This window comes from Pungitius pungitius, chromosome 7 (genome assembly GCF_949316345.1).
Source record: "Pungitius pungitius chromosome 7, fPunPun2.1, whole genome shotgun sequence".
Lineage (NCBI taxonomy): Eukaryota > Metazoa > Chordata > Actinopteri > Perciformes > Gasterosteidae > Pungitius > Pungitius pungitius.
In genome coordinates this window covers 1,956,070-1,983,082 of record NC_084906.1, presented here as the reverse complement: position 1 = coordinate 1,983,082, position 27,013 = coordinate 1,956,070, and the positions used below count along the sequence as shown (strand labels likewise).

The following is a 27,013-nucleotide window of genomic DNA, read 5'->3' as shown; positions in this document are numbered from 1 at the left end:
GATAGTGTACAATTGTGGCGCTTTTGTGTGTGGAGTACATTGTGTGTGTGTGTGAGTTGCGGACATGCACACACGTTAATTATACATTTACCTACACACATTTGAACCTGTGTGTAATGCAGATGTTGTCCACTGCATGACAAATCTTCAAATGCTTGACACATGCAGCTGGCTGAAAACTAGCTAACCCATGTGTCAGTAACCCAGACATTGCTGATGAAGTACATTGTTACATTACAGTGTATTCAGTAAAACCAGGACAATTGTTTTATAGTCATCAACATAAAGTAGGTGAACGATTGCCATTGGACAGTTGGATTCAAAATGTGTGTCTGGTAAGGGCTTGTTGACATGGTAACACATGACTATCATGTGACCTCGTCTCAGGCACAGTGTGGGTTGTACTGCAGCATGTAAACATGCAGATTCACCTTTCAAATATATAGGTTCGGGATGTTATGTATAATAAAGATCAGCAAATGCTTCCATGTCACATATGCACTAACACGCCTATGATTGGCAGCACTGCACATGGCCCGTGTCTGGTACACAGTCAGTTGACGTAAATGTAGCTTCTTTGGGAGCTGCAGTAGTTGGTCAACGGCCGACAATGGTATCAACACATCTATTAGTGGCCAATCCTCCCGTTTTAAGCCAGGTCACATTGAAAAGTTTCCAGGAGACGTACTGATACATGATCGTTGTGTGAATGTGTTTTACCTCTCCATCAGGAAAGAGTCCGTACCTGATGTTCACCAACCGCCACGAGATCCGTCGCATTGACCTGCTGAAGAGTGAATACACACAGGTGGTTCCCACGCTGAAGAACGCGGTGGCCCTGGATGTGGACGTGTCCACCAACAAGATGTTCTGGTGTGATCTCTATCATCGTAAAATATACAGGTACATGCACACACACACACACAACATGGCATTGTGCGGAATCAGGACTTTGAGAGTGTGTGTGTGTGCGCTATTCCCTCCTATGGCTGCCAGCCAATGGGAGGAGCTTTCTATCATTTCAGCTGAGCCATATGCTCTCTCTAATTCCACTGCCTCAATAATCAGCACCATTACTCATCTGTGTACACACAAACGCACATCCGTACACTTCCACACTAATTCAGGGATTCACTCGAGGGCTTCTGACAGAGAAAAAGGACAAATTAACTAATTCGTAATGATGAACTCCTTTTTGGAAACACACACACAGACACTTCACATGGCCAGCAACAACTGCATTAAGAGAGTTGAATCTGGGTTTTTGTTGGTTGTATTTGATTCTGTGTCATACATTGAAGAAAAATATATTTTTAAAATCAAAATCAAAGAAACAACACTCATCTTACGTTGCATGATATCACTTTGAAGGAATTTGACACAATCCCAAAAAGCCATTTAAAATCTGCTGCTCCTTTAGATAGTAAATTGATAATAGTTGTGAGCCTTTGGCCTTCTTAAAAGAAACAATACTACACAATAGCTATGTCTCTATGACAATTTGTAAATAGACCAATTCTGTCCAGTTCTGTTGGCAGGATTACGAACAGTGAAGTCGTCTTCATCCATTCTGTAGCCAACTTGCTACCAAGATACATTCATGAAAGAAAAAGCGACGACCACATTGACCTTATTGGTTTTGAGGTTATTTTAAGCCAACTAAATAATGTATAAATCAAAGAGTCCTTGTGAAGAACATGCAAATGCAAAAGCCAGTTCTAGGCTGAATGTAGTTGTTCTTTTATCACTTTTCTTATTTAACGAGTAAAGAATGCTTTCCTGTTTGAAATAGCTAAATTCCTTTAATATCCTGATACGGACATTGATTGTACCTTCTACCCAAGCATTACTTACTTTCCAACGTTTTTGACTTTTTCTTCTGATGAGATATAGCTGTGGATTCAAAAGTGATCCATCCTCATTGTCCCTCGCTGTGACTTTGTGGTTTTCCAGACTAATTCATAGTGATTAGCAAGCTACGGGTCAATGAACTGCTGAGTCCTCCCTGTGAGGGAGATGTTTGTTACAAACAATAATAAATCTCAAAGATTTTTTTTACTCCAAACAGCGTATAAACAACCTCTATTCTTCCCTCTGACCTCTTCGTCGATCTCCATCTATTGATAAACAAGGACGTGATAAATAATACAATACTCCATTTTATCCATGATATACCCACAATAATCCATACTAGGTCTGTAAAAAGAGTTTATGATGTGATTATTAAATTGAGCGCTGGATATCAGTGACTATAAGTCACAATACGGGATACAAGTCCCAGGAGGTACGTTTCCTCCCAACTTCTCCGTCATCTGCAGCTTCCGAACTAGTCCACCGCTGCACCAACAGCTCCAGAGGATTTCATCCACGTCCAGTTGGCTACGGGACCTCATTTTGATTTGCTTGGTGTGAGGCAGGTGTCGGGTCAGGTCCATTAACCCTGGCACGCCAGGAAAAAAACGCCTGAGATTATCCACCACAAGAGGAGCGGCAAGCGAAGTTCCCCTCCAACAGATGAAGAGACGCAGCCAATTAAGCACGCAGGCTGCTTCCAAGCCGCTCACTCACCCATCTCCACCCCGTCCTTCGCTCCGACTGCCGCAGCAGCCTTTAGTTAAGCTGCTCCCTCCCTTTCGTACTTGTTGTCTTTATTATTGCACGGATTCCCAAAAAACGTTGTTTTAAATCACTCTGTCTATATAGCGAAGAATTTTTCTAATAAAGTTAAAAGTGAATACAATGGGTTAAAATGGGGACAAAAAAAGTGGACATTATAAAGGGATTGAGAAGACAGGAGAGAGAAAGACACCTGGCGAGAGGGACGAAAACAGGCTGGGTGTTTGTTATATGCTGATGGAAAAAGGCAGACTATTTCTCCATGGGAGGTGTTGTTTTGTGCGAGGCCTGAGGTCTGGTTCGGAGGTGTCGGGTTTAGGTGTCCCTGACGTGGCGTTGGTGAAGAACGGCCGGTTCCCCACCATGTGCAACAAAGTGTCCGCGGCCTGTGGTACACTCAAGTGTTTCTTTACAGAGTGCAGCCTGTGTGATCGTCTCGTGTCTGAAATGATGATTCCCGCGCCATCGACTCACAAAGATCTTCTCTAACTATTCAACAGTGCTTACATCAACAAGGCCGGTGACTCGTCACAGCACCTGACTCTTATCGACTCGCTCCTCTCCCCCGAGGGCCTGGCCGTCGACTGGGTCCACAAGAACATCTACTGGACCGACTCTGGCAACAAAAGCATCTCTGTTGCCACGGGAGACGGCAGGAAGAGGAAAGTGCTGATAGCCACTGAGTTGAGCGAGCCGCGGGCCATCGCTGTCGATCCCCACCAAGGGTGAGTAGGAGAAGTTTGATGAAAGGACAAAGCATGAGGAGTTGAGGGAAAGGTAAGGATGGAGGCAGCAGGAGAGGTGGGCGGGATGAGCATGCGGGAGAAGACAGGTTTTTATAGTTTGGAGACAAAACTCCCGTCTAGTCTATCTGCTGCTGTCTCCAACGCCTTGAGTTCCCAAAAAGGGCTATTTACACAACTCTACAAAGCTAGACTGCTCTGCTATGAAATGCATGCAAATGAAGCTTCACACATACACACAAGTGTCCAGTACCAGCGGCTTTGCACAGCACCAACTTTCCTTTAGTGTCTTTAAAGCCTGTTTCAAAAGTAAAAGTTTGATTTTGTTGTAAAGTAAATTTGAGAGTCAGACTCTTTTGATTCACCTCTTGATTACTTTGACGTTTTGTTAAATAATAAAGTCGAGTCTGTAAATATGGACTTTGTCATTGCACATGTCATCAGTTTGACCGAATCGTAGCCATGCATGTCTAACTGGTTGGTACTGAATGCGTCTTTCCGCAGGTTCATGTACTGGTCCGACTGGGGAGGTCAGGCAAAGATTGAGAAGTCTGGTATGAATGGAGTGGACCGACAAGTTCTAGTGTCCGAACACATCGAGTGGCCCAATGGAATCACTCTGGGTGAGGAAGCAGAAAACACGAAACTTCTACCATGGAAGGCTTATTGATACGCGGACGTAGAAATCAATCAGCTCTAATCAAAGTTATAATGCTGATGCTGCATTTTGAGAGAGAGGAAAAACATTTGGGTTTGAATAAATACAAGAAAAAAAAAAAACAGAGGACCACAGAGACAGCGAGAAAGAGAGAAACAACGAGGCAAACAGCGAGGTTCTTAGAGAAGAAAACCATCCAGGGTGCTGCAGCCCGTAAGTAGCTCTTATTGCCACAGCTCAGTTTGTGTCTGGCTCTCATCAATCAGGCCGGCGAACACGGGCCGAATTAATAAGCCAGACCCTCGGTGCCGTCGATACCTCCCATCATCCCTTTCATCTCCCTCCGTGGCAACAGCCAATTTCTTCTCAGCTGCCCACAACGGAGAAGAAAAAGAGGCTCGCAGTCTGTGGAATTGAGGTGTCACTACATCTGTATGAAAACAAATTATTTTTTAGAGTACGGCGATTGAGAGAGTTGGCCAGACCGCTGTGAAAGAAGAAGAAGAGGAGGAGGAGGGGGGGGGGGATTTTCCCCTAGTTATTGATTTCATATAGAGTGGCGAACAAAAAGGACGTCTGATTCAGGGGAGGTGAAGTTTGGAATGAATTTCTGTTCTTTTGATATGATAATGTTGAGATGTTAATGTTTAGTCAGCGATATCACCACAAGTCTAATTAAAAAGATTGAATAAGTAAATAGTTATTTAGACATTTATGATTTCCTTGTGATATTGACATGGAATTTACATGGTTGTTACTTCAGTATTGTGCCAGTCTGTTATTCTGAGGGTTATACAGATAAACTTATGGCAGACAAGTAAAAATCAACCTTTTAAAAAGCACAATGTGAACCTTTCATTTTCGTTTAATCGAGATGCAGAGTTAACATCCTCTCATGACTTTTTCCCATTTATTGATACATTCCTGATAAAAAGCAAAGTCGTACTTGGACTCAGTCCTTTCCCTTTTAACGTCTATATAATTGTCATGTTAACCAAAGCGTTACTTTGTGGTACAGAGCGGGGAGAAAAAAAAACCCATCAAGTCCTGAGAAAACCAAACGGAAACCAATTCTATGGTGATAGAATTGAAAAACAGCAAAGTGCTCTTTCAACGCAAGTCCAGCGACACTAATCAATTTGCTCAAGGGCACGTATATATTTTCCCTGCAAGTCAACCGGCGATATTACAATCACACGTGTGTTCTCTCGGCGCAGGGCCTCAGCCGTCACGTCAAAGAAGATTGATGGTGTGGCTACTGAGCCATTGCATTCATATAGCTCACACTCTGGGCCTTTTCTCATGCAATGACCCCCCCCCCCCCCCCCGCCCCCTTTGGTCTTGTTCTGCCTCCCTCTTTCTTTTTCCATCCTCCATCTCCTCAGACTTGTCTAACAGGCGTCTCTACTGGGTGGACTCCAAGCTGCACCTGCTGTCCAGTGTGGATCTGAATGGGGACAACCGCAAAGTTCTGCTGTCCTCCCACCAGCACCTGGGACACCCCTTCGCCCTCAGCGTGTTCGAGGTAAGGGCTGCAGCCACGTGTTGACTCCCGTCTCGGGTCACCCTTGCTTGCCATCGGCTTACCTCGCTGTGCTTTTTCCCCCCCCAAAAAACGCCCCGTTGAATTCAAAGAGCTGTACTGCGTTGCACCGATTCTTCAGTTGGCCCCGTTTTCCCAAAGCTCGCCAGCTCTCTGAGTGCGTTCCTTCCTTTCGAGGCAGCTTCCGTGTTGATTTTAGTCCAAACGGCGTGGCGGGAAAGAGTAAGTCACAGAGTGTCTGATTGCACTCATGCTTAAGGTCTAACAACAACAGCTATTTGTCTTAACAAAGGGATGTATCTTCATCCTAGAATGTAAATATATCGGGCTAATCATTTATAAATAATATAATAAAAAAGCAACTCCTATTGGCAGGCGTGTGAAATCTTTTTCAAACCTGCTTGCTTGAATAACAGTTCAACATGTCAAGAACACAATGTAGTTAGAACTACATATTGTAGCATAAATATAGTTTTATTTACAATAAACCAAGCCGGAAAGCTGAAAGCCCTTATCTGACTCTTTACTAGTTTTCACTCATCATCAGCGCCACTAATTTATTGTTTGCCGATGCTCGTCATAGCAGTATAGTTCTAGATTTTAGCTGAGCCCCAAATTAAGCCTTCAACACAAGTTTTTTCACATTCTTTTTGGTATTCGGCCCACTTCCGTGTCTGCGAGACTGAATTGGAACAAATGGGAGCTGGGGACATTTTAGTAACAAGATAAACACAGTGAAGGAATCATCTCTCCAGTATGGAGTACTGCAATCGATGAAACTTAATTTGGGTTAATTTACTGAGGCAGAACTGAGTCAGTCTGTCGGAGCTTATCGGGTACAGATCAGGTGAAAGGGAGAAGCGTGGGAGCGGAGCAGTGCAAGGACGAGGAAGAGGGAGTTCAAATTGTGATCAGCGGGAAGCACTTTCTCCATTTCTTTCCTTGCTGCACATAGCGAGATGATGAGAAACAACGGGAGGAGAGAACATCCATCATCCCCTGCAGAGTGTGCCTCCCTGTGTGCTGGGATATGTGTTAACAAAAAAAAAAAAGAGGAAGAGAGCCAGCGTTCCGGCAGTTTGTGAAAGTTCATCTCGAGAGATTAATGGCCACCAGCGCTTCTAGTCTTTGTCGTGTTCTGGTTGTGATGCAGACTACACACTAATTAAACATCATTTAACAGTGCAGCAGAATGTCCCAGGAGACTGATAATGGGAGGCTTGTTTCTTTAGACTTTTGTGTTGTAAAGTGAAAGACTGTATTCGGCCATTTGATTTGGGTTGTTTTTACTACATAACTACATAAAACGACGCCTCCACATCATTTGAGATTTTTGACTGAGGTCCTCAAGCGTCATTGTTCTGCTGACTAAGGGTGCAATAATGAATCAATTAGTTGACAGATAATAGAGGAGATATTGTGATACTGTATTCGTGATTTTATTTCTAGGTTTCAGGTTCATGGCTGAAACAAATCATGAGTAGACAAAAGAAATGTCACATTACAATTAATCTGAACATTAAAGTTCAAAAGAACCAAAAAAAGTACATTTAATATTCAAGTAAATTGTTATGAATGAAGATCTTTCAGTTATTTAAATGTTTACTCTCATGCCATCCTAGATGAGCATTCATTTGCAAAACATACCCATACAATAGCTGATCATGTGAAATACGTGAGGTTTCACAAATGTGAGTTTTAAAGGCTCAGGGTTTGTGTATCTGTGTAAGTTTGCACACCGCACCACCAAAATCACGCACATACACACCTTTCCAGTCCGTGCCCACATCCAGCCTCAACACCAAGCCCCGGGGTGAACAGTAGTGCAGAGGCATGCAGTGAGTAATGGTTTCTCCCTCCCCGGGCACTAATATCAATGCATTATTTTTCTTGCTTTGTATCGCCTCTTAGAGGAGGAGATGAGATGAGTTTGGTACTGGAGAAACAAAAACGGTAGGGTAAATGTGTCACTGTCTGTAGGAGGAATTAATCAGGCGTCAAAGGCCCTGTACGCTCACACAGGTGTTTTTCATTGCTGAAAAAAAAAAAAGTCAATGGTGTTACACAGCTAATTAGCATAATTAGTGCGACAAAGTTCACCAAAGGCTATTTTGCCTCACTGGGCGCATTGTAAGATGTTCTATTCTAGTTCTATTTAAATGAATGCAAGTGCAAGAGAGAACATTGAGAGTGAAGCGTGCTGGACCAAAGCTTTAACCAAACACTGAGGGACATCCGATTGGATAAGATATTGACTTCAGCTCAAATGACGAGAAACACCTTTGTGCACGCACAATGACTGGGAAAAGGCTGAATTATTCTGCAGTTTAGTGGGGATCAACGCCAAATGTTACTTTCATTTCTGCACAGATTCAGCACCGGCCCTTTGTTTTTGTTTTTCTCATAACCTGCCTGAATAAAACAAAGACAAACCAATGAAACCCGCACAATCAAATGCTTTAAAAGTTGAGTGCGTTGGCTTCGTATGAGCTCTCACATTCTGGCATTCCGCTATGACATCAAAGTATGAGTGAAACACCAGAAGTGTATCAGGCGCATGTGTCAGTCCCGGTCAAAAAGGAGGGTCTTTGGGGACAAAAAATCATCAATGGCTCCTTTTCACCTCGACAACTGCAGACTGACGGCGATATTCGGTCGAGGCGCGCTCTTGCGTGCGCACGTGTATAGGTTCTGTGTGCGGAACAGCCCCCTTGATCTCACGATGGAGAGAAATGACCTTCTCAGGTCGCATCGCGGTTGGAAGCTTTCAATGAGAGGAAAAAGGCAACGGATGCCGAGACTGACAGCAGTGAAATTGAAAGAGAAAACCGGAGGCGGAGATTGACGGAGACGGAGAAGAAAAAAAGATCCACAGAGACGGAGAAATAAAGAGAGAGATGGAATGATGGATTTGAGTATTGTTTTATCAGCGTGGCTGATATTTGTCTTTCATTGTTTCAGCACTACTGTCATATGGGTAAAGGTTATTTGAATCCCAGTGAGGGGGAGGTGGAGGGATGGAGAGCTGAGTGAGGTTAAGTCCTCCGATAACCCAGCACCAAGGGGTGGGAGATGGGATCACAGCACAGTTACACACAAATACACAGGCACCAGACAAATGTGTGACTGGAGCCCGAGATCGTTGCCCTTTTTTAAAACACCATGTAACAGTTTAACAACCTCGGTTAAATGAAAAGAAAGAAAAAGCCCCTAGAGATCGATCTTTCTGTCGAACACTCACCTCCTGAATTCATCCTTCTTCTTTTATTATCTCCCTGTGATCTACGCCTGCGAGTTTTTTTTTTTTTTTTCCTGCTGAAATTTGTGTTTTTCTTAATTGATGTGTGTCTACTTGGATGGAGCAGTCTGCAGTTGCCGTGGAAACCAAGTGCCATCACCACTTGTGAACCGTTTTCTGTTATGCTGTAGTGTCACAAAGGGAAAACCGGTAGGAGGTATTGGAGTGAGCAAGATACATGAAGCAGGAAAGCTGAAGTGAAATATAGGTGAACGGTCTCATGGGTCGGAAACTGGCAGTGTTTAGTCTTTTATTTCTAAAGAATCTGTTGGGCTTTTTGGGGGGGGGGAAACAGTGAGCTGTGAATCTACCAGGCCAGTATTCACCGCAGATGCTGTTGCATCTGCTTCATGCCGGATTATTGCATCGGCTCGATTTTATGCCGATTTTATACTTTCTTGTTACTCGATCTTCTGAGTTTGTATCTCTTTGTGGAAATGCACTCATTGTAAGTCGCTAAATGACATGGAATGTAATGTAAAATACACGCAGAGGTTGTGAAGCCATTTCTGTGTGGGTCACGCAAAGGGTGCTGCACATTCCACGTGCTTCATGCGACGCACACTGACCTGGAAACCAATCCCCCCCCCAAAACCCAATTATTGTTGTGTGTATGCACCCTGCGCTCAGATATTACTTTGGCTCGAGAGTAAATCATCCACAAAAGATGCAAAACCTCCTCTGTTATAAATTGGTGGAATACTAATTATGATTAGAATAACAAATAGCTTATACCACTTTTTAATTTGCTGAAATGCCATATCATGGCTGTGTGCCCGGTACTTTATCAGAGGACGGTTTTGTTTTCCACCAATACCATTGTTATCACTTATCTCCATCTTTAATTACTAGCTCACAGAAGGCATCGAGCGCTGCTACCAACAAGAAATATATCCAAAAGTATTGTTTTTGTATTGTATTGTTGTTGTTTTTTTCTAAATTGCAAAATTCATATGTTGCATCACTCAAAAGAAGTAAACCTGCCATTTTATTTAATTTGCCTTCAATTACAGTGTAATTACCAGAGGTAACTTTAAGGTAAATGTTTGTCTCTGACGATATCGTCAATTATTAGTTTTATTTTGAAACTGGATCCCATGTTGATGAGTGACGGCGTGCCGTGGCTGGAATTCACGGGGCTACTTTGTCCTCACCAAGGATCGCGTATATTGGACAGACTTGGAGGACGAAGCGATATACAGCGCAAACCGGCTGACGGGACACGACGTGGCGAAGGTGGCCGAGCACCTCAACAACCCCCTGGACCTGGTCGTGTTCCATGAACAGAGGCAGCCTAAAGGTGAGAAGTGCATACGGAGATTCCCACAATAACAACTACTTCACACTTTGCCCTGGGTGTCAAACATAATAGTTATACTGTCTTTTTTATCTTATTTTTTTCCTGTGTATGCAAACGACCACTTACACACACAGTGTGTGTGTGTGTGTGTGTGTGTGTGTGTGTGTGTGTGTGTGTGTGTGTGTGTGTGTGTGTGTGTGTGTGTGTGTGTGTGTGTGTGTGTGTGTGTGTGTGTGTGTGTGTGTGTGTGTGTGTGTGTGTGTGTGTGTGTGTGTGTGTGTGTGTGTGTGTGTGTGTGTTTGCAAGCCATTTGCTTGTGTGAGTCTTTGTTTCGTGCTTTGTTTCAAAGTTCCCTTACTCGGAACAGTCCGAGTGCCCGATGGAGCTAATTGCATCCTCTCATCAATAAATCAAGACTTTCTGTGCACAAAAACAGATCACAGACATAAAGACGGCGTGTAGCATTTAAAGGGGGGTATTGGCAGATCTCTGCAGCCTTGAACGGACACCGGCTCCAGAGATCTGCATTGCACCTCATCTGAAGATAGGGAAGGGTTGTAAAAACAGTATCGGAGGGGGGCTGCTAACGGATAATTAAAGATTATGGTGTTGATAAGCTCCACTCTGGCGTTTTTTTTATTAGTACTTTTTTTTGTTTTTTCGGTGTAATTAAATTTGACCTCCAGTGATGTAGTAATTACTTCATAGTGACACCTCGCTGCTGATCCCCATTTATTTTAGTACTGAATTCACAGCTGATATTTGGAGTCATTCATGTTGCAGAATATTGCACACAAAGCACCAGTTCCTTCCCAGTTCAGCCTGTGCGTTCTCTGATGGCTGAGGATTCCTCTGATGTGCTGCTCTTCAAAAACTTTACACCGCGACCGCAACGTGACCCATTTCTGGTGTTTTCCCCACATGACAAGAGCAGCAGTGTTTTCCACAGCGTCGAGTCTCTGGTTGGGAATTCACACGTCAATTTTTTATTTGAGAGCAGAGAATAAAAAAGCTGACACTCTTGCCTCAACCTTGGCATCAGTTCACTCGGCCTGGAAAAAAAAGCCAAAGTAACGCTACAAAAAGTCGGCGCAAATTCTAGTAGTACAAGAATATTGAGCCTGATTGGACACTGCTAAAATGCAATTACCTTGATGCCTTTTTTTTAAAGTATTCAGTCTACACTAGATGATGAAAACCCCAGTGGTCATTGGACTTCAAGCTACAGAACCTTTTGTGCTTCTCATTGGCTTGGTTTTCAATTCCTAATTTTTCCATTGAGATGTGAGACTGCAAAATAACTAAATGTATTTAATCTGTCAGGACAGACAATTCTTAACCTGCTCGTTTTCCCAAAGCTCCGGACACCTGCAACATGGGAAGCCTGCCCAACGGTGGCTGTGAATACCTCTGTCTGAAGGCGCCGCAGATCACAGACCACTCTCCCAAATACACCTGTGCCTGTCCCGACCGCATGGAGCTGGGACCCGACATGAGGCGCTGTGCTATGGGTACGTCGGTCGCACTCCAACAACCAATTATTCACGGGAGTTATTGGACTTACTTATTCTGATGAGCTCTTATGTTTTGATAAAAATTCCAAAAACTGTTTTTGTTTCACTTGCTCTTAATATCTCCCTGTGAAATCCCTTTGGATATTCCCAATGAAATCACTGTCAGAACCAGAAACCATTAGTATAATGCTTAGAAGGGGCCATACAGTACCAGTCAGTAAGTGTGGACACAACTTCTCATTGAATGGAATGAGGTGTGTCCAAACTTTTGAGTGGTATTGTGTCCTCAAATCCTAATATTCTCTCTATGCTGCAGTGATTTTGGAAAAAATGAAATGTGATTTTTTTTTTGGGGGGGGGGGGGGGGGAATAGTCTTAATGACTTTCAACAGAATCGCATTATAGGCCTACGATGTTGTTATTGTTCTAAAATGTGTATTATCCAAGTGAGTTTAGGTACGTACTATATGCCATTGCGTGCATTGATGTAAAAAATGTGGTCAACACACTTGACCGCTGTAATCACCAATTAATGTACCACCTCTTAAGAGTATGGTCCTTTTTCCCTTTGGCAGTTCGACCCAGGGCAACCACAACAGCCACCACCATCCCAACCACTACTCCCACTCCAACCACAGCAACAAGCACTACAAGCAGCACAATGGTTACCGCCACCACGACCCCCCCGCCCACCACCACCACCACCACGACGAGCTCCACCACGAGTTCTGCCGCCACGACACCCAGGCCCACAAGCAGACGCCCGGCGACACATTCTGCCCCCAAGACGCCCAGGAGGACCTCCACAGAGCGGCCTCGGACCCCCGCCGCCACGACGACAGGGACGACGAGCGTCAGCGGCACGCGTCGGGCGTCCACATCCACACGCACCCCCCTGCTGCTGGGCCCGGTGGCCTCCAACGGCATTCAACGAGAGAGCAACGCCAACCTCTCCCACAGAGGTAAGGAGGATGGTGAGCAGGCTTTGTGCATAACAATCCGGCTTTGTGGGAAGCTTCTGTGTCCGACCATCTGTTGGTGCACCTTTCTTTCTCTCGCACACACACATAGGAGCTACACTCACGAGCGTTATGATTAGCGATTGTAAAAGTAGAAACAACGTTTTACACATCCACTCGAAGACTGCAATTGTAATTGAGGTGAACACAAATCCTTGATATATTGTTACAATCAAACTGCAGACCCAGTTGTCCTCGAGTCATCTCGTGCTTACAACTGTCGAGAACAATTGCATTTTTTTTAGTTCTGCCTCTGCCTTTTTATTGTGAATGTGTGCTTTTCTTTTTGCATATTCTACTGGCTGCAATGCCATTGCCCCACTAAAAATGGACGAGCAATAGTAAAAGCAATAGCAATAGTAAAAGAATGTCCAAAACTTATTTATGCTAACACAACCTCTAGTTCACATCCTATATTTGAGTGACGATAGTCAATAGTTCAGCAGATATTTAAGGATGGAATAGAAGTGGTTGTTGTGGTTTGCACGTGTGAAAGAAGTGGCTCAGATTTGACAATATTGTTTTTTCATTTTTATTATAAAAATGTCTCATATTGATGAACAAGGAATGAAAGAGATTGGAAAGTGTCTCCATAGGGAAGGGTCAAAAAGGAGGTATGATGAAAGTGGCTTTGGGAGGAAGAGTTATAGACATAGAACGTGGAACTGAATGAGATAGAGAGCGAGAGGTAAAAACCAATGAGAAGGTGCAGTGGTGGTCAATTAACAGGCCATTGAGAAAAAGGAATGAGCACAGAACTAAAAAGAACATGACAGTCAAGGAATTGAACAGGGAGGATGGGAGCTATGGAAGTATGCACTTTATGGAGGGAATACAGCATTTATCCCATTTAGATGGGAAGAAAAGATGGCAGGAGAGAGATTTTCTGGCCCTCATGGCTGCTTGCTTGTAGCTAGGCTTGTCACTTTGGGGGGGGGGGGGCCTGAGTTGCAGAGTTACTAAGAAGCGCGTTTCCTCTAGTCTCCGAAGTTGTCAGCCTTTCCCACCACACCACAAGCGCTCCAGATGAGAGGTGGAGCAGACACGGAGGAGAAAACGGGGGCATAGAGCGCGACGCGTCTCCAAACCCACGGGCCGCGAGTAATGCTTTTCAACTCGGTGGCACGCTGTCATCAGCTGTTACCCGCGTGCAGCGCTGCAGCTGGCGCGGTGGAGTGAGGGAGACCCAGGGGTTTCAGGAATAAAACATAAACCACAGCTGGTACACACAAAGAGCCTAAATGCATCTATGCTCTTACGGATTGGAACCTTTGCTCTTGATGCCAGGATTCATCAATCTTTTTTCCGGAGTGCTTTCTCCCTGTCAAAGGCGAGGTGCTCGTGTGAACATTAAAACAGGGTTTTGCTTGCTGTTCCTGTTCCTGACTGAAGAGATCCCATCCTAAGGTTTATATGAAGTTGTTGAAGAGGTTTCAGCCCGATACAAATCAAGTGAGTCTTTGATTTACAGATTCCCCTGTTTGTATTACAATTGATTTCGACACCGTTGAGCATGAAAATACCGCTGAAACTAAAACCGTCTCATTTGATCAGATCGGACCGCTAAGGCTTCACGACAGGCTCGGGCATTTTTTTTGCATTTAGCGTGTAGATTATACCCGCCGTCACTTACATGTGCGTTGCAGTCGTGGGGATGTTTAAACAGTTTGAATGGGGTGTAACATGAAGGCTTGGAAGACACCAGAAGGGCAGTCAGTTCCACATCTTGTCACGGCTAGTAGCACAAAACCTGCTCAGTCCCGGGCTCATCCCCTCACGGGGGGGGGGGGGGGGATAATAACTGTTCCGATTTACGAGTTTTGTTTCAAGACCAACTTGAGGGAACGTGAACCAGTCTTTTTATCGTGGCACTTGATGGAGATTTCAGACAGATTATGACATGACATCTTAAATGAATTAAGCTTGGAAGCTAATTACTACCATATAGGTGATAGAGGATGATGTTGGTTATTTAATCTATCTCACCGACTCAATATGATATGGTCAAAATTTAAGTATGGACATTTTCATTCAGCAAAACAGCAAATTCTATTTGAACTCAAAATCCCTCCAGCAATAATGGTTTAATAATATAATGTATAATAATGAAATTGAGACTTTTTCTTTCTTTCTTTTCAACTTTCTTGTCTTTGCCCTCAGTTTCTTCAGACTGCTTCTTTCATAACTGCTGCTTTAATAAGATTCTATTAATCCGCTTTTTTCGGAGTCTTGAGACCTATGGAATGTCACTCATACTTTAAGAAAAGCCCAATTCACTTCTGCTGACTCAGCACGCGGACGCTCCGCTGCTCACTCGCAAGTCAAATCGCCCGCTGTGCCTCTTGATGTTACTGTGTGTGTGTGTGTGTGTGTGTGTGTGTGTGTGTGTGTGTGTGTGTGTGTGTGTGTGTGTGTGTGTGTGTGTGCGCGCGCGCAGTTCATCCCTTATGTGATTGTATTCATAAGAGAAAGCGTCTCGTTGTTGTATGTCCCATCCGTCACCTGTGCCTTTTACGTGCACACGGCCACTCTTTCTAAATGAGCCAATCCGTGTGCGGGGCCAGCGCTGGGATCTTCTGATAGAAGTCTAGGATAAATGTATATTGTGTTACATGGAGACAGAATAGGATCCGATGCCGCAGAAAAAGAGAGACTTGAATTGGCGCTCAAGCTCACACAACAATTTCAACCCTCCACCAAAAGATGCATGGCTTTTAGTAAAATGTCAAGTGTTTGATGCATTGCTTCCTGGAATTTCATTTGTCTCACCATGTGTTGAAACAAATCTCATCTGCGTTTGTATGGTATCCTGGTATTTGTTTATCTGCATTTTATTTACGCCTGCTTTAAAAAAGAAATGTGCAGTCAGCAGTCCGGAAATCTGATTGATTCTCTGACTTGATATTATGCAAATATGTTTTCTTCAACTTTTCTTCTTTTTCTTCTCCACCTCAGCTGCCAGTGATCACTACCTCATAGGTAACAACATCACTGTAGCTGTCCTGGGGATAGTCATTCCTATTGGTGAGTACTGTTTAATTTCTCGCTGCTTGCCTTCTGGCCGCCTGCTTCTCCCTCCTTGCTTCTCTGTCTTTGCTCGTTGCTGATGTCCTGCATGTTGGGTGTGAATGGATATTTGTGTGTGTGTGTGTGTGGGACTGGGTTTTTTTGCGAGTTTCTACCCAGGGATTAAAATGTTATAGTTCTGATTTAAAAGCAATATGGTTTAAACATGTAAGTCATACCAGTCGGTTTCAGACCAGGTCTTAACAAAATGTCAAGAAATGCAAAAAACACATAATATTAGTCATTTTTTAAAGCCTCCGGCTATAAAAAGCCACTGAGCTGGTCAACCAGTGATGGCCAATCCTTTGTAATGTGCACATGATGTCATCATTAATGAGATCTGAGTAAGTAGGAAATTCAGTTGATGTTTTGTCATCACATTTGACCAGCTGTTGCTGTTGCTGTAGCATTAAGCTCGTGTTCCCATTCAGACAAAGTTTAGTGCTTACACTGCAATCCATCCTCCTGTTTTACCAAATCCACTGGATTTACATGTTGAACAGGAGGACAATGAGCTTGAAAATAATGTTATTGTCAAAGAAGGGCAGAAGAAACATTAGGCCACCTCACTACAACAAAGTTCTTATAATCAAACCAGCTTAGTAAAGCCAATTTATTATATTAGCTGAAAATTAAGTGATAATTTAATTTTATGGAAAACGGAAATACTTTCCTCAGAGTAGCATAGGTCGCTAATTTACATCTCTTTCATTCCTAATATTTAATACTGATAAATGGTGTGAGCTTGAAACATGGTGAAGCGTCTTTCTTTTCCCCCTCTTCCTCAGCGACGATGGAGACATGAGCTCATTAAAACAACCCTGGAGACTGTTAACTCCCTCCACTCCATCCCCCATTCTGTCCTCGTGCCATTCCCTAAATCCGCCCATTCTGCCTTTTTTTGGCAGTTTCGAAACGTTAATTATTGGCGGAGGGTCCAAGAGGACCACATTTCTGCACCCGAGTTCTCCCGTTCACATCCGCTTGTGCACCACGCCCCCCCCCCCCCCAGTCCAACCATGATCATCTGTATTTAGCTAAAGTCAGGCTGTCATGCCTCTGTCTAATTGGAGTGAATTCTTCTGAATGAGAGAAGAGCTGGAGTTGTTTTTGTTTCCATAAAGCAGCCGGCATTTAGAGGAGCACAAAAGGATGATTGGGGTTTCCAGCCCAGTCACACAGGGACCTCAAGTGCCTGTCCAACAAAGGAGCAATTAGGTGGGGCTTCCACAGGGAATGCAGACACATCTACGGCACACTCTGGTTTTCTCTCTTCTCATTGACTCATCTGTGGTTTGGCTGTTGGTCTCTATACACACACACACACACACACACACACACACATAGACTCGTGCATTAAGTACACACGCACACTCGGGTCCCCGAAGGGCAGCTAGGCAATCATGCTGACATGGTAATGAGAGGGAAGAGATGGCGCTTATCTCAAGAATTCTCCAATCTCCCTTTACCTCTCATCCTCTTCCCTTCTTCCATTCACTTTCAATACCCACCACCCCCCAAAAAAACCCCAGAGTTAAGAAGTCTGCAGAGTGTGTTTAATGTTGTCTCTGATAGAAAAAAACCAATCATTTCCTTTCGAACCTGAACACTACCAAATGCAATGGTGTTTCAGTGGTTGTGCAAGCATGAACTTGTGTTTGGGTGTCTGCATGTTGGATGCGTGGTGATGCGTCCATCTGCACTTATGTTCATGTGTTTTGATCATTTTGCTGAATTGAGTTAAAAGGGATGTGATTGAATGTATGCAAGCGACATGAAGGCTCATTGTTTTCAGTTTTTTTAGTGTGGGCTATCTTGATGTCATATGTAAAATAGCAGGTGGATGTACAGGATTTCCCACGGCTGAGGCACTTGTCTTGTTTCTATTCAATTCAGACATTTTTCACAAGGACTTTGTGTCCTCTGCAAGAAGACACTGATCTCTGCAGTTTACCACCACTAAATAAAGTTGTCTTGTGGCGAGCAAAATGATGTTCTATGCCCATTAGAGAGTGAAGTGTATTTTTATGTGTGCTTTTAGGGGGCCTCGAATTGATTACAAACAAATCAATTATAATCATCAAAAACCAAACAGTTTGTTGTAAATGGTAGCCGGTCTAGTCCACCATTTATTCTCATGGATTTAATTCCCCCTGTGAACCTTACGGCTGTGTATTAGACCATAGAACATTTTGACAAATGAAGGCAGATAATAATGAGCCCTCGGTATATAAGGAGTGTATATAAGTGTGTGTGTGTGATGCGTGTTTGTTTGCGTGACTGCTCAAAGCGCCGCTCCGTGTCCCCTGGGCTGTGTTAACGCTCCCGCCGTGTGTTGTCGTTGTTGTGTGTGTTAAACACATGCAGTCCCTATCCTTGCCACAGTGGTCATCGGCCTGCTCTGCACCGGCGGCTACCTGGTGTGGCGCAACTGGCGGCGCAAGAACACCAAGAGCATGAACTTCGACAACCCGGTCTACCGCAAGACCACGGAGGACGACGACGACGAGATCCACATCGGGCGACACAGCGAGTCCGTCGGTCACGTGTATCCAGCAGTGAGTGGCAGCCACAGTCAGCCGTTCATAGCGCTGCCTCTAGGGGGCGGTGTCACGGACAGCAACGCTCACTGGTACTCGGGGGCGCCGATGCTCTCCAGCGGCAAATGAGGGGGGGGCGCAGAGGAAGCGAGGGAGGTTTTTTTGGGGGTGGGTGGAGGAGCGGGGTTGGTAAAAAGCTTTGTTGTACATATAGGCCTGGTGGAAAGAAAAAAAAATAGGCTTGTACACACACACACACACACACGGAGGAACACACACGCAGGCCCTTCGCGGGTACGCGATATCCTCATTGAGTTCACAGACATCGCCATAATCATGTTCATCAGCACTCGCATCTTTGTTGCCGTCCCATTGACTTGTACGTTGCGTGTCCTTTGTGTGCGGTTAATGAAGTGTTTGTTTTGTTTGCTGGGTGAGATGTTTGTCACGAGGCCACAGTCTTCTGACAAAATTCTTTACACAGATATAATTTATGCATATCATCTTTGTTTACAGAAGCAGCTGGTGCAAAAAAAATAAAAGAAAATATCCTCAACATGGTCACTAGGCAACAGAAAATATGTGCCACAAGATAGCATCCCTGTCAGAGGATTTTTTTTTTTTTGTTGGTATTGTTTGCCACTAAACACAGAAACAGAGGTTGATTCAAACATTAAAGGGACACTGAGGCCTAAATGATTACGGCTGTTCTGATGCAGTGCAGCTATACACAAGAGAGCCGATGGGGGGGCCTCTTCAGGGACGCTTCTGTTCTTAGTGACCTCAGGCCGCTGGTTGAAAGGAGAGCAAACTGGACTAAAGCAAATATATTGGATTTAGATTGAACATTGCGACACTGTCCTCACAGTGGGTGGTTCGTTTTTTTTGGGTCACAGTGCAGGACATCGGAACCAAGGACAGTCCAAAATGATTTCTCTCGCTTTGTTATGTGTCTTCAGTGCAGTTGCTGAAATCATAAATTCTACAGACTACATTATTTTGAGGTTGACTCATTAGGGCATGAAGCTGCATTTTTCTACATGTCCCCAAAACAATGCCAGCTGTGATTTGCACAAAAATGCACTTAAATGTCTTAGACGTGTAAGACATGTACGTATTGAATATATTTGTTGTTGTAGATATCGGAACACCAGCTGGGAAAGACAGCCAAAACGGATTATAGGGGGTTGGGATTCTGGTGCTTTGAACGGTTGGCATGGTAACACAGATTGCTTTGTGTTGCTCCAGAGAAAAAAAGTGACAACTAATTCTGGGTATCATTGGCAAGATGTTGAGCTGGAAACAAGCACACACACGCGCACACACACACACACAACAGGCACCACTGAGTCAGATTAGGATTCAAGGTCAAATTTACATCCAGCCTGCGAAGAGGGAACTCTACATCTACACAAATCTATTTGATTGTGTTTATTTTTATACGTGTTTTCTTCATTTCCTTTCCTCTTCTCTCTTTTCTTTTTGTGTCTCCGTGGCAACTCAGACAGCCGGAGAAATCAGGTTGGCATCATGTGGGCCAGACGTTCAAAGCCGTAGGCGAGCATCGTACATTCCTTACGTAGGATCAGCCAGAGACTGAGAGGATGTACAGAGGGGGGGGGGGGCAATAAAAGGGAGGAGGAGGACGGTCAGTGAGAGCAGTATGAGCTGCAAGAAGGAGCAGGAGAATGGATTCCTTATAAACCTGCCATTCCTCCTCTGGGTTTGCAATCTCTTTTTTCTCCCCATATGTCTTTCTTTGTTCTCTTCCCATCATGCTTTTTACTGTTTTCTCTCTCTCTCTCTCTCTCTCTCTCTCTCTCTCCTTCTCACACCTTCACCAGCCTACTTTTGTAACGGTCTTTTTTTTATCTGCTGTTTGCAGCGCGTGGCACTCAGTCTGGAGGATGATGGCTATCCCTGAGGGGGGGGGGGAAGCAGCCTACCCCCCCCCCCATCCCCATCCTGGCCCCTCCTCTCACTACAGCCGGAAGGATCCCTCCTTTTACAGGAGCGGGGATGGCATGTACATCTTGTAAATCCCCCTCTCTCTCCTATTTTCTCCACTGGAGTAACAATACTACCACTACTATCCAGTACTACTTCCCTTAGTGCTAGTTTTTAGTAGCCTTCTGTTTTATCTGCCTCTAGTTAGATGTAGTGGTGTGTGAAATGCTGCTTGATGAATTTGTTCAAACTAACCTCATTTGGTTGCCTCGGTGCACGTTGTGAACAAAAGGCCGGGGGGGAACCGGCATGTATTATTTTTAATTATTAATATTGTGATGTTTTTATTTGTGTGCGTTAGCTGCTGGAAAAAAATGTTGTCAGAGCCTCTCGGTGCTACATCAATACCGGCACATTTGTTCAACTTTGCAAGGACTCACAGTTTCAGGCAAGGAAGTTATTTCTCATTCATAGTTTTCTCAGCATCAACGTTGAGTTGACGCAGCAGACATCCCATTTTACACCAGTCTCTCATACTCCACTCTGTGACACATTATGCAGTGGGACGGCAAATCTAAATATAGGAGAGGAGACAGAAGAAAGCAATGTGGTTCTCCGGGCGTTTGGAGGTAATCTTGAGGTGAGCGAGTTTGTGAGGGTAGGGGTTTGTGCCCCCACAGGGTGAAGGATCATAGGTGCTATCAGGTGTTCTGTAAAGCCGAGAATCGATCTGGGACTCAAACCAGCTCCCGACTTTTTGTTTATTTTGCTCCCGTGAATGTTTTGGAGGTAAATCTAGCGTCACAAAAAATGATCCAGGGAAAGGGTCACAATGTGAATGGTGCTTTGAGGTACAGAATGATATGGCTTTCAACTATGGATGCACTAATCCAACTGTCTTGCTATTGATAGATATTCCTTGGTTTTAGGTCAAATCGAAGAGCATTTTTAGTAGTAATACTGCATTTCTCGCACGCTAGACAGTAGCTCCAAAAACAACACTGGACAACTTCTCCACGATGATCATGCCCAGCTCCAGTAGCCTCACAGCACTGCATTTACCCAGATAACTTATTGGACTGTTAACAAGGTGTCAGTGTGTCTCCTGGATCTGGAGGCTTGTGGTTAAAGGCCTTGTTTTGTGAGATGAGTAACACACCGGAGCCGACTGAGCCGAGCACTGATTGGATATGAAGGATACAGAGTGGGTCTTCCATTGGCTGCAGACAAGCTTCCAGCCCATTGAATCAGGTGGATTTTTTTCTACTATCGCAGTAATTTCAAATACTGCAAAGAAGGAGTAAATTTATGGAATGTTAATATGATAGCTAGTAGTTATGGCGAAATAACCACTCTCCTCTTCTGGATTTCATTTAGTTCAATCTTCTTAAAATTGTTAGGCGCACTTATACGGCATTATATAAGGTATAGAAGTTACCTGAAACACTGGTCTTCCATTTCCAGAACAAACACCTTGAAACGATGCGTATCGGCTGAGGTGAGCTAACAAATACTTTTCTTCATCTCGTCCTCAGTCTTATTTCAGTAAACAAAAACCAGCGTAGAATGCAACTCTTGACGTCTTCCAACTCACCGGGTTGTACCAAGCAAATGTATTTGTCTTACCATAGAGACAGGTGGTGCAAACAGTTGATCAGCGGTAGTTGTTATTCATGGTTCTGACTGGACATGTTTGCAGAGTGTAGATTTCTCGGGGTAACCACAGGGGAGGAGGCGGGGAGAAAGACCAAACCGTCCTGTATGCAAACAGGTTTGTGAGCTCGGAAGATGAATAGTGGGCCATTTATTTCTCCCGGGTTGCAGCTGCATTCTGCCACTCGTTTCCCTTTTGCTCTCTTCTCAGATTATGATGCACAGAGGGGGGATTTGTATGTGAAGTATGAGACAAGTGGCGTTCTAGAAAGGTAAATTATAGTCCTCTCCAGCGCTACACCCCCCTCTGTCAATCTAATGAAGGAGGGTTGAGCACAAGAGGAGGCTGTCTCCCTTTATGAAGCCTAATGAAATATATTTGACTGCTTTGCAGGGGATGCTATTTCAGCCCAATGTAGGATTGATATAAAGGAAACCGTTAAAATCGACACAGCTGCATATTGGTATTAACTGTCTTCATATTTCAATATTTTCTGAGGGTTACGATGGCTGTGGGAACTGTTTATTAATCCAAATTTCCTATTTTTGTTTAATAAAAAAAAAAAAAAGATCAAATTACGATGACGTAAGATGCCCTGAAAATACCTTTTGTGAATTTTAGATTAAAATAGATCACGGGCCTGCTGCTGTTTCGGCCCCTGAGCTGAGCCCTCATGTCCATGTGTGCTGCAGGTCTGATGGAGTTCCAAACGGAGGGTTTGCACTTTGTGGAAGCAATTGCTTATTTATTGAGGCGACTGCCCGTGGCGTCGTGGGAAAGTTATTACGGCTACAGTGTGAAGACAGATTGGCTGGTCCACTTGGTGGCCACCTTGAGGGCGGGCGGCTGTTTCCACAGAAGGATGCTGATAGCGTCCACTGTGGGGAATTTTGTCAATTATCATTTAGTAAGTGGGGATTGAAGAAGAGTTGTTTGTGACAATATGCTATCTGGACATTCTTGATCAATACTTTAAGGTGCCGTTTATGAACTAATCAATGTCCTAATGGCAGCATAATTGTAGTTTACTACTGGTTGGCTTGATGAACACTAGATTGAAGTTCAGAGGATCAAGTTGAGCACTCTCACTTTTGTTGAACAATGAATTATGTGTTTGTCTATGTTCATATTCTGAGGTAACATTCCTATGTGGTTTTTGGCTGATTAATTTATATATTTAACTCCTGCACTCCAGTATTGTGTTATTGCTATTATAGAACTACGGTAACTTATCTGCTGTGGTAAACATCCATTACAAGGTTGCATCTGGTTAATTTCACGGGAACAATGTTACATTATTGGCTGATCTTAGCCAATCCTAACAGCCGTGATAACCCATAATCCAATATAGCGTAATTGCATGCTGTAATTATAGTGTTCCTGTTTCGCACTCCCTGCTATCAAGCGTACCGTTGCCTTTCCTCTCTGTGATCTTCCACTCGACAGAGAATTTGACCAATAACGCACTGACTGCTTTAACATCACTGGCCTCCCCTCCACCCACTTTAATGGTTGTTCTTCTACTGTGCCCTCCCCATCTTCATCTTAGCCATCAACATTGTTCCTTTGGCAAGGGCTATCAATCTTTGGGTAGACACACACACACACACACACACACACACACACACACACACACACACACTACACTGGAAGTAAACACTGGAGAAAATAACCTGAACATCCCCAAAATGACAAGGAAACCCCTGGAGCTGTAAAAAAACAACAACTTCCTGAACCAGAAAACAGGTGAACAAGCCAAGGGAACTACCCCCCCCCCCACTCCCCCCTCTGGATGCAGGTGTGGACTTATGAAGGAGCCCAATAGCGACTCTACTTGGGTGGCATCGAGCTGTTGTTGACCCAGTGACTTACCTACAACCTCAACTGGTTCCTTTTATCATCATGTGTTTTTTGGGATTATTAGCCTGTGAGTTGTAGCCGTTCTCTCTCTCTCTCTCTCTCTCTCTCTCTCTCTCTCTCTCTCTCTCTCTCTCTCTCTCTCTCTCTCGCTCTCTTTCTCCTTTGCCAAACCGCTCCGTTTCATATTTGATGTTTGATTACTTCATGGGTAAAGTTGAGTCACCTACCTTTTTGTACCGGTCATTACAGAATGAAGGTTGTGTGGAAGAAGACGGCACTGGGGAAATTGTCAAGTCTGTGTCTAAATGGTGTTGAGTGTTGGGAAGATGATATACACAAGCAACATTTTGATCGATTTTAGTGTTGTCATACTGGACACATCTTTTGTTTTGCAATGACTGAGATGGAAAATAATCATTGCAAAAATAACAACGTATTGGCTCCAATATAAATAAATTAAAAAAACTGTCCATCAAAATGTTGCTGGTTTCATTGGCCGCAAGGAAATCTCAAACATTTGGGGCTCAGTCCATTTTTTTACGCTGTTTGTTGCACAAAACTTTTCAAGAAGCCTTCTGCACTGTGTAAAGAGATAACGTTCTTAGGAGGGGAGGAAATAAAAGGGAGGGGGTTGGGATCAAATGGTACAGTCCAATGGTTTTGAATCATGACTTGTAAATACGTTTTCATACAGCAAAAACCTTTTGATAATGTTTTAAATGTACCTGTAAAAAAAAAAAATGTACATAAAGCTGTGGGGGGGGGGGAGGAGTGTTGACAATATATGAATTCATTTGTATTCAAGAGCACTGGATTTATTTACTACTTGATTGTAACTAAAAATTAATAATCTGCCAAAGTGTTTTTATTTGACTTTTTCTCCTGTCCGTTCCATTTGTTTGAGGTTTTGTCTTCCTTATTCGCTTTTTAACAGCACTGCAGAAGTTTAGGGTTCTTACTGTATTAAATTATGTTGAATAGCTTTTGTTGTGTGTTTAAAAAAAAAAAGAGGCGTTATCATTTTAATTTATTGGTGCCTTGTTTTGTGCTCCTGTACACCTTTAGTCCTTCTGTTTTTCTGTGTTGTGCGTCTGCGGGAAGGCGAGGGAGGGGTTAACTGGCGGGTTGGTGGGGGGGGGGGGGGGGGTGGTGTGGAGTTAAAAACTTAGCAACTTCTGTACTTACATGGAATATCTGTACTGTATGCCAAAATGGTCTCGATCACGTTTCTATGAAATCAAGCTGTTGATAAATATCTCTATATATTGATATATTAAATTTATAAAAAGTGTCCAAGCTATTTGTCTCCACGTTGTACATCACAGGCCACGTTTCGTAAGCTTTTAATTGACTCACAGGATAAATAATTCTTTGTGTCCCAGCCGTCAGCTTGAGCCTCTGCTACCTGTCTTAAGTATGATAAAAAATATTATTATTATAATTAACGCAAAGTACAGGCTGCTTCTGATGCAAACCCCCCCCCACCCCGTGTGACATTTTAATTTTAGCTGACGCTTTTATCCAAATCGACTTACAAGTGCATTCGACCGAAAGGGAACAGATCATCAAGAAAGTACAATGTCTTGAAGAAATCCAAACTTCAGAGTGATATGAGTGGGATTGCAGAGGCGTACGGTTTGACCATGTCCTGGATGTAGTCCTGGATGTAGTCCTGGATGTAGTCCTGGATGTAGTCCTGGGTGTAGTCCTGATTAGTCAAGGAGTGAGATGACCAAAGCCTGTTGAGCAGCGTGTATCTACAGGAACTCTCAGATTGGTGAAAATACGAGATTAGTTTCATCAGAAAAGCTGTGGTAGGAGAAGCGATGTGAGTGGATGACGGAGCAGAGACGGGGTACAGAGAGAAGAGGAAGGGACCAAGGACAGAGAGAGAGAGAGAGGCGCTGCTTTGGCCGTGTGGAGGTGCTCAGGGACAGCGAGGAGGACCGTCCCGGTCAAGAAGGCTCTTATGGTGGAGAGAGGAGGAGAGTTGGTTAAAGGTAGCTCGCTCAGGAGAAAGGACAGAAGGTTCTTCCAGTTTCAGAGAGTTGAGGGAGAGAGCCAGTTGGCAGGGAAGTGTTGATAAGATGGGTAAAAAAAAAAGTAACTTAAAATGCTTGCTTCAGTACCTTTCATTTTTATTAATTGAATCAGTTTCAATGAATCAATAAAAGTGGGGTGGACAAAGATGTCTCGGGGCATACTGAGCATTTATTTCTTTTACCCACTCAGAGGGGGAAAAAAAGACCTTAAAAGTTTCACTGAAAGAGCTGGAAAGACTAAATTATGAGAGTAAACTGGGTTGACAGTGTTACTAAAGGGGAAGTAAAATTACAGTTACAGTTTTGATGGGGGATGTGTAGTCCCTGGAGAGTTGAAAGGCCTGACAGTTAAATGCGGGTTTTTTGATGGATGAGCCGGGGGGGGGTGGAGGGGGGGGGGGGGGGGGGTTTGTGTAGCTACTGGAGGATACGGGCGCGCTTCGGTCCGCCCACTGTCGCCGAGCTGCCTTTTGCTCTTCATTGGAGATTCAACCCGACTAGTGCCCTGCGCTGTCGTCTCCCCGGGGCGTTACGCAACTCAAGGGTGTCATTTAAGATTCGTGATAACGTGGCGGATCAAAGGGGTCGTGCTGTTATGGGCTGCGCTGTGTGTCAGTACTGTAGGTCTGGGCGGCCTGCACTATATTCTAGCCGTCACTTTGAGGCTAAACTTGCATCTTTCTCTGTCATTACAACTGTTATTGGTAAAGTGTATTGAAGTCTACAGAAGCATCAAGAAACATCATGTCCAAGATCAAGAGGCCTTTAATGACCTCTCTCCGCTTCTTTGTTCTGGTCTGCTCTGATTTGACACACGTGTCTGTCATCACATTCATCCTCAACATGGCAGGGTTCCAAAAAAAAAAAAAAGATTTAAATTGTGACATGTGACCTGGCACATTTGCTTCCTACTCTTCAGTTGGCAGTCTTTGTAGGTGTGATTTTCGCCTCAGGCGTTACTTTATTGCCCCGCGATCTATGGTGGTATTTTCTACACTCTTGATGTTGCAGATTTCACGGCAATATTAAGGGAACCGAAAGCCCTTCTGTGAAAATCATTATCGTGTTGATTTGAGCTTCAGACCAAAGAAAACCCCAGAAATGGTGGAGATCTCAAAGCCTCTCCCCTAACTTTTTCCATCTCCTGTGCTAAATGGAGTTAATGTCGTCCTCTATTAGTGGACTCAGTGGGTCGTCCAGGTAGCTGTGGGCA

At 43.9% G+C, this 27,013-nt stretch overlaps 1 protein-coding gene across 6 annotated transcripts in view; it reads left to right on the top strand.

The window, feature by feature from the left end:
* lrp8 (low density lipoprotein receptor-related protein 8, apolipoprotein e receptor) overlaps positions 1–23,407 on the top strand; it is a 108,598-nt gene extending 85,191 nt beyond the window's left edge. Inside the window, exons 10-19 of one of the 6 annotated variants that reach the window (XM_037468701.2) lie at positions 732–903; positions 3,117–3,341; positions 3,864–3,982; positions 5,403–5,542; positions 10,017–10,158; positions 11,517–11,669; positions 12,248–12,646; positions 15,647–15,715; positions 18,143–18,315; positions 20,183–23,407. In XM_037468701.2, coding sequence (XP_037324598.2) covers positions 732–903; positions 3,117–3,341; positions 3,864–3,982; positions 5,403–5,542; positions 10,017–10,158; positions 11,517–11,669; positions 12,248–12,646; positions 15,647–15,715; positions 18,143–18,315; positions 20,183–20,221 — 1,631 coding nt within the window. In that variant the 3' untranslated portion in view covers positions 20,222–23,407. Of the gene's footprint in view, positions 1–731; positions 904–3,116; positions 3,342–3,863; positions 3,983–5,402; positions 5,543–10,016; positions 10,159–11,516; positions 11,670–12,247; positions 12,647–15,646; positions 15,716–18,124; positions 20,139–20,182 lie in introns of those variants that run through there. The other 5 variants (XM_037468700.2, XM_037468698.2, XM_037468696.2 and 2 more) reach the window with 5 other exon arrangements.
* The last annotated feature ends 3,606 nt before the right edge of the window (positions 23,408–27,013 follow it).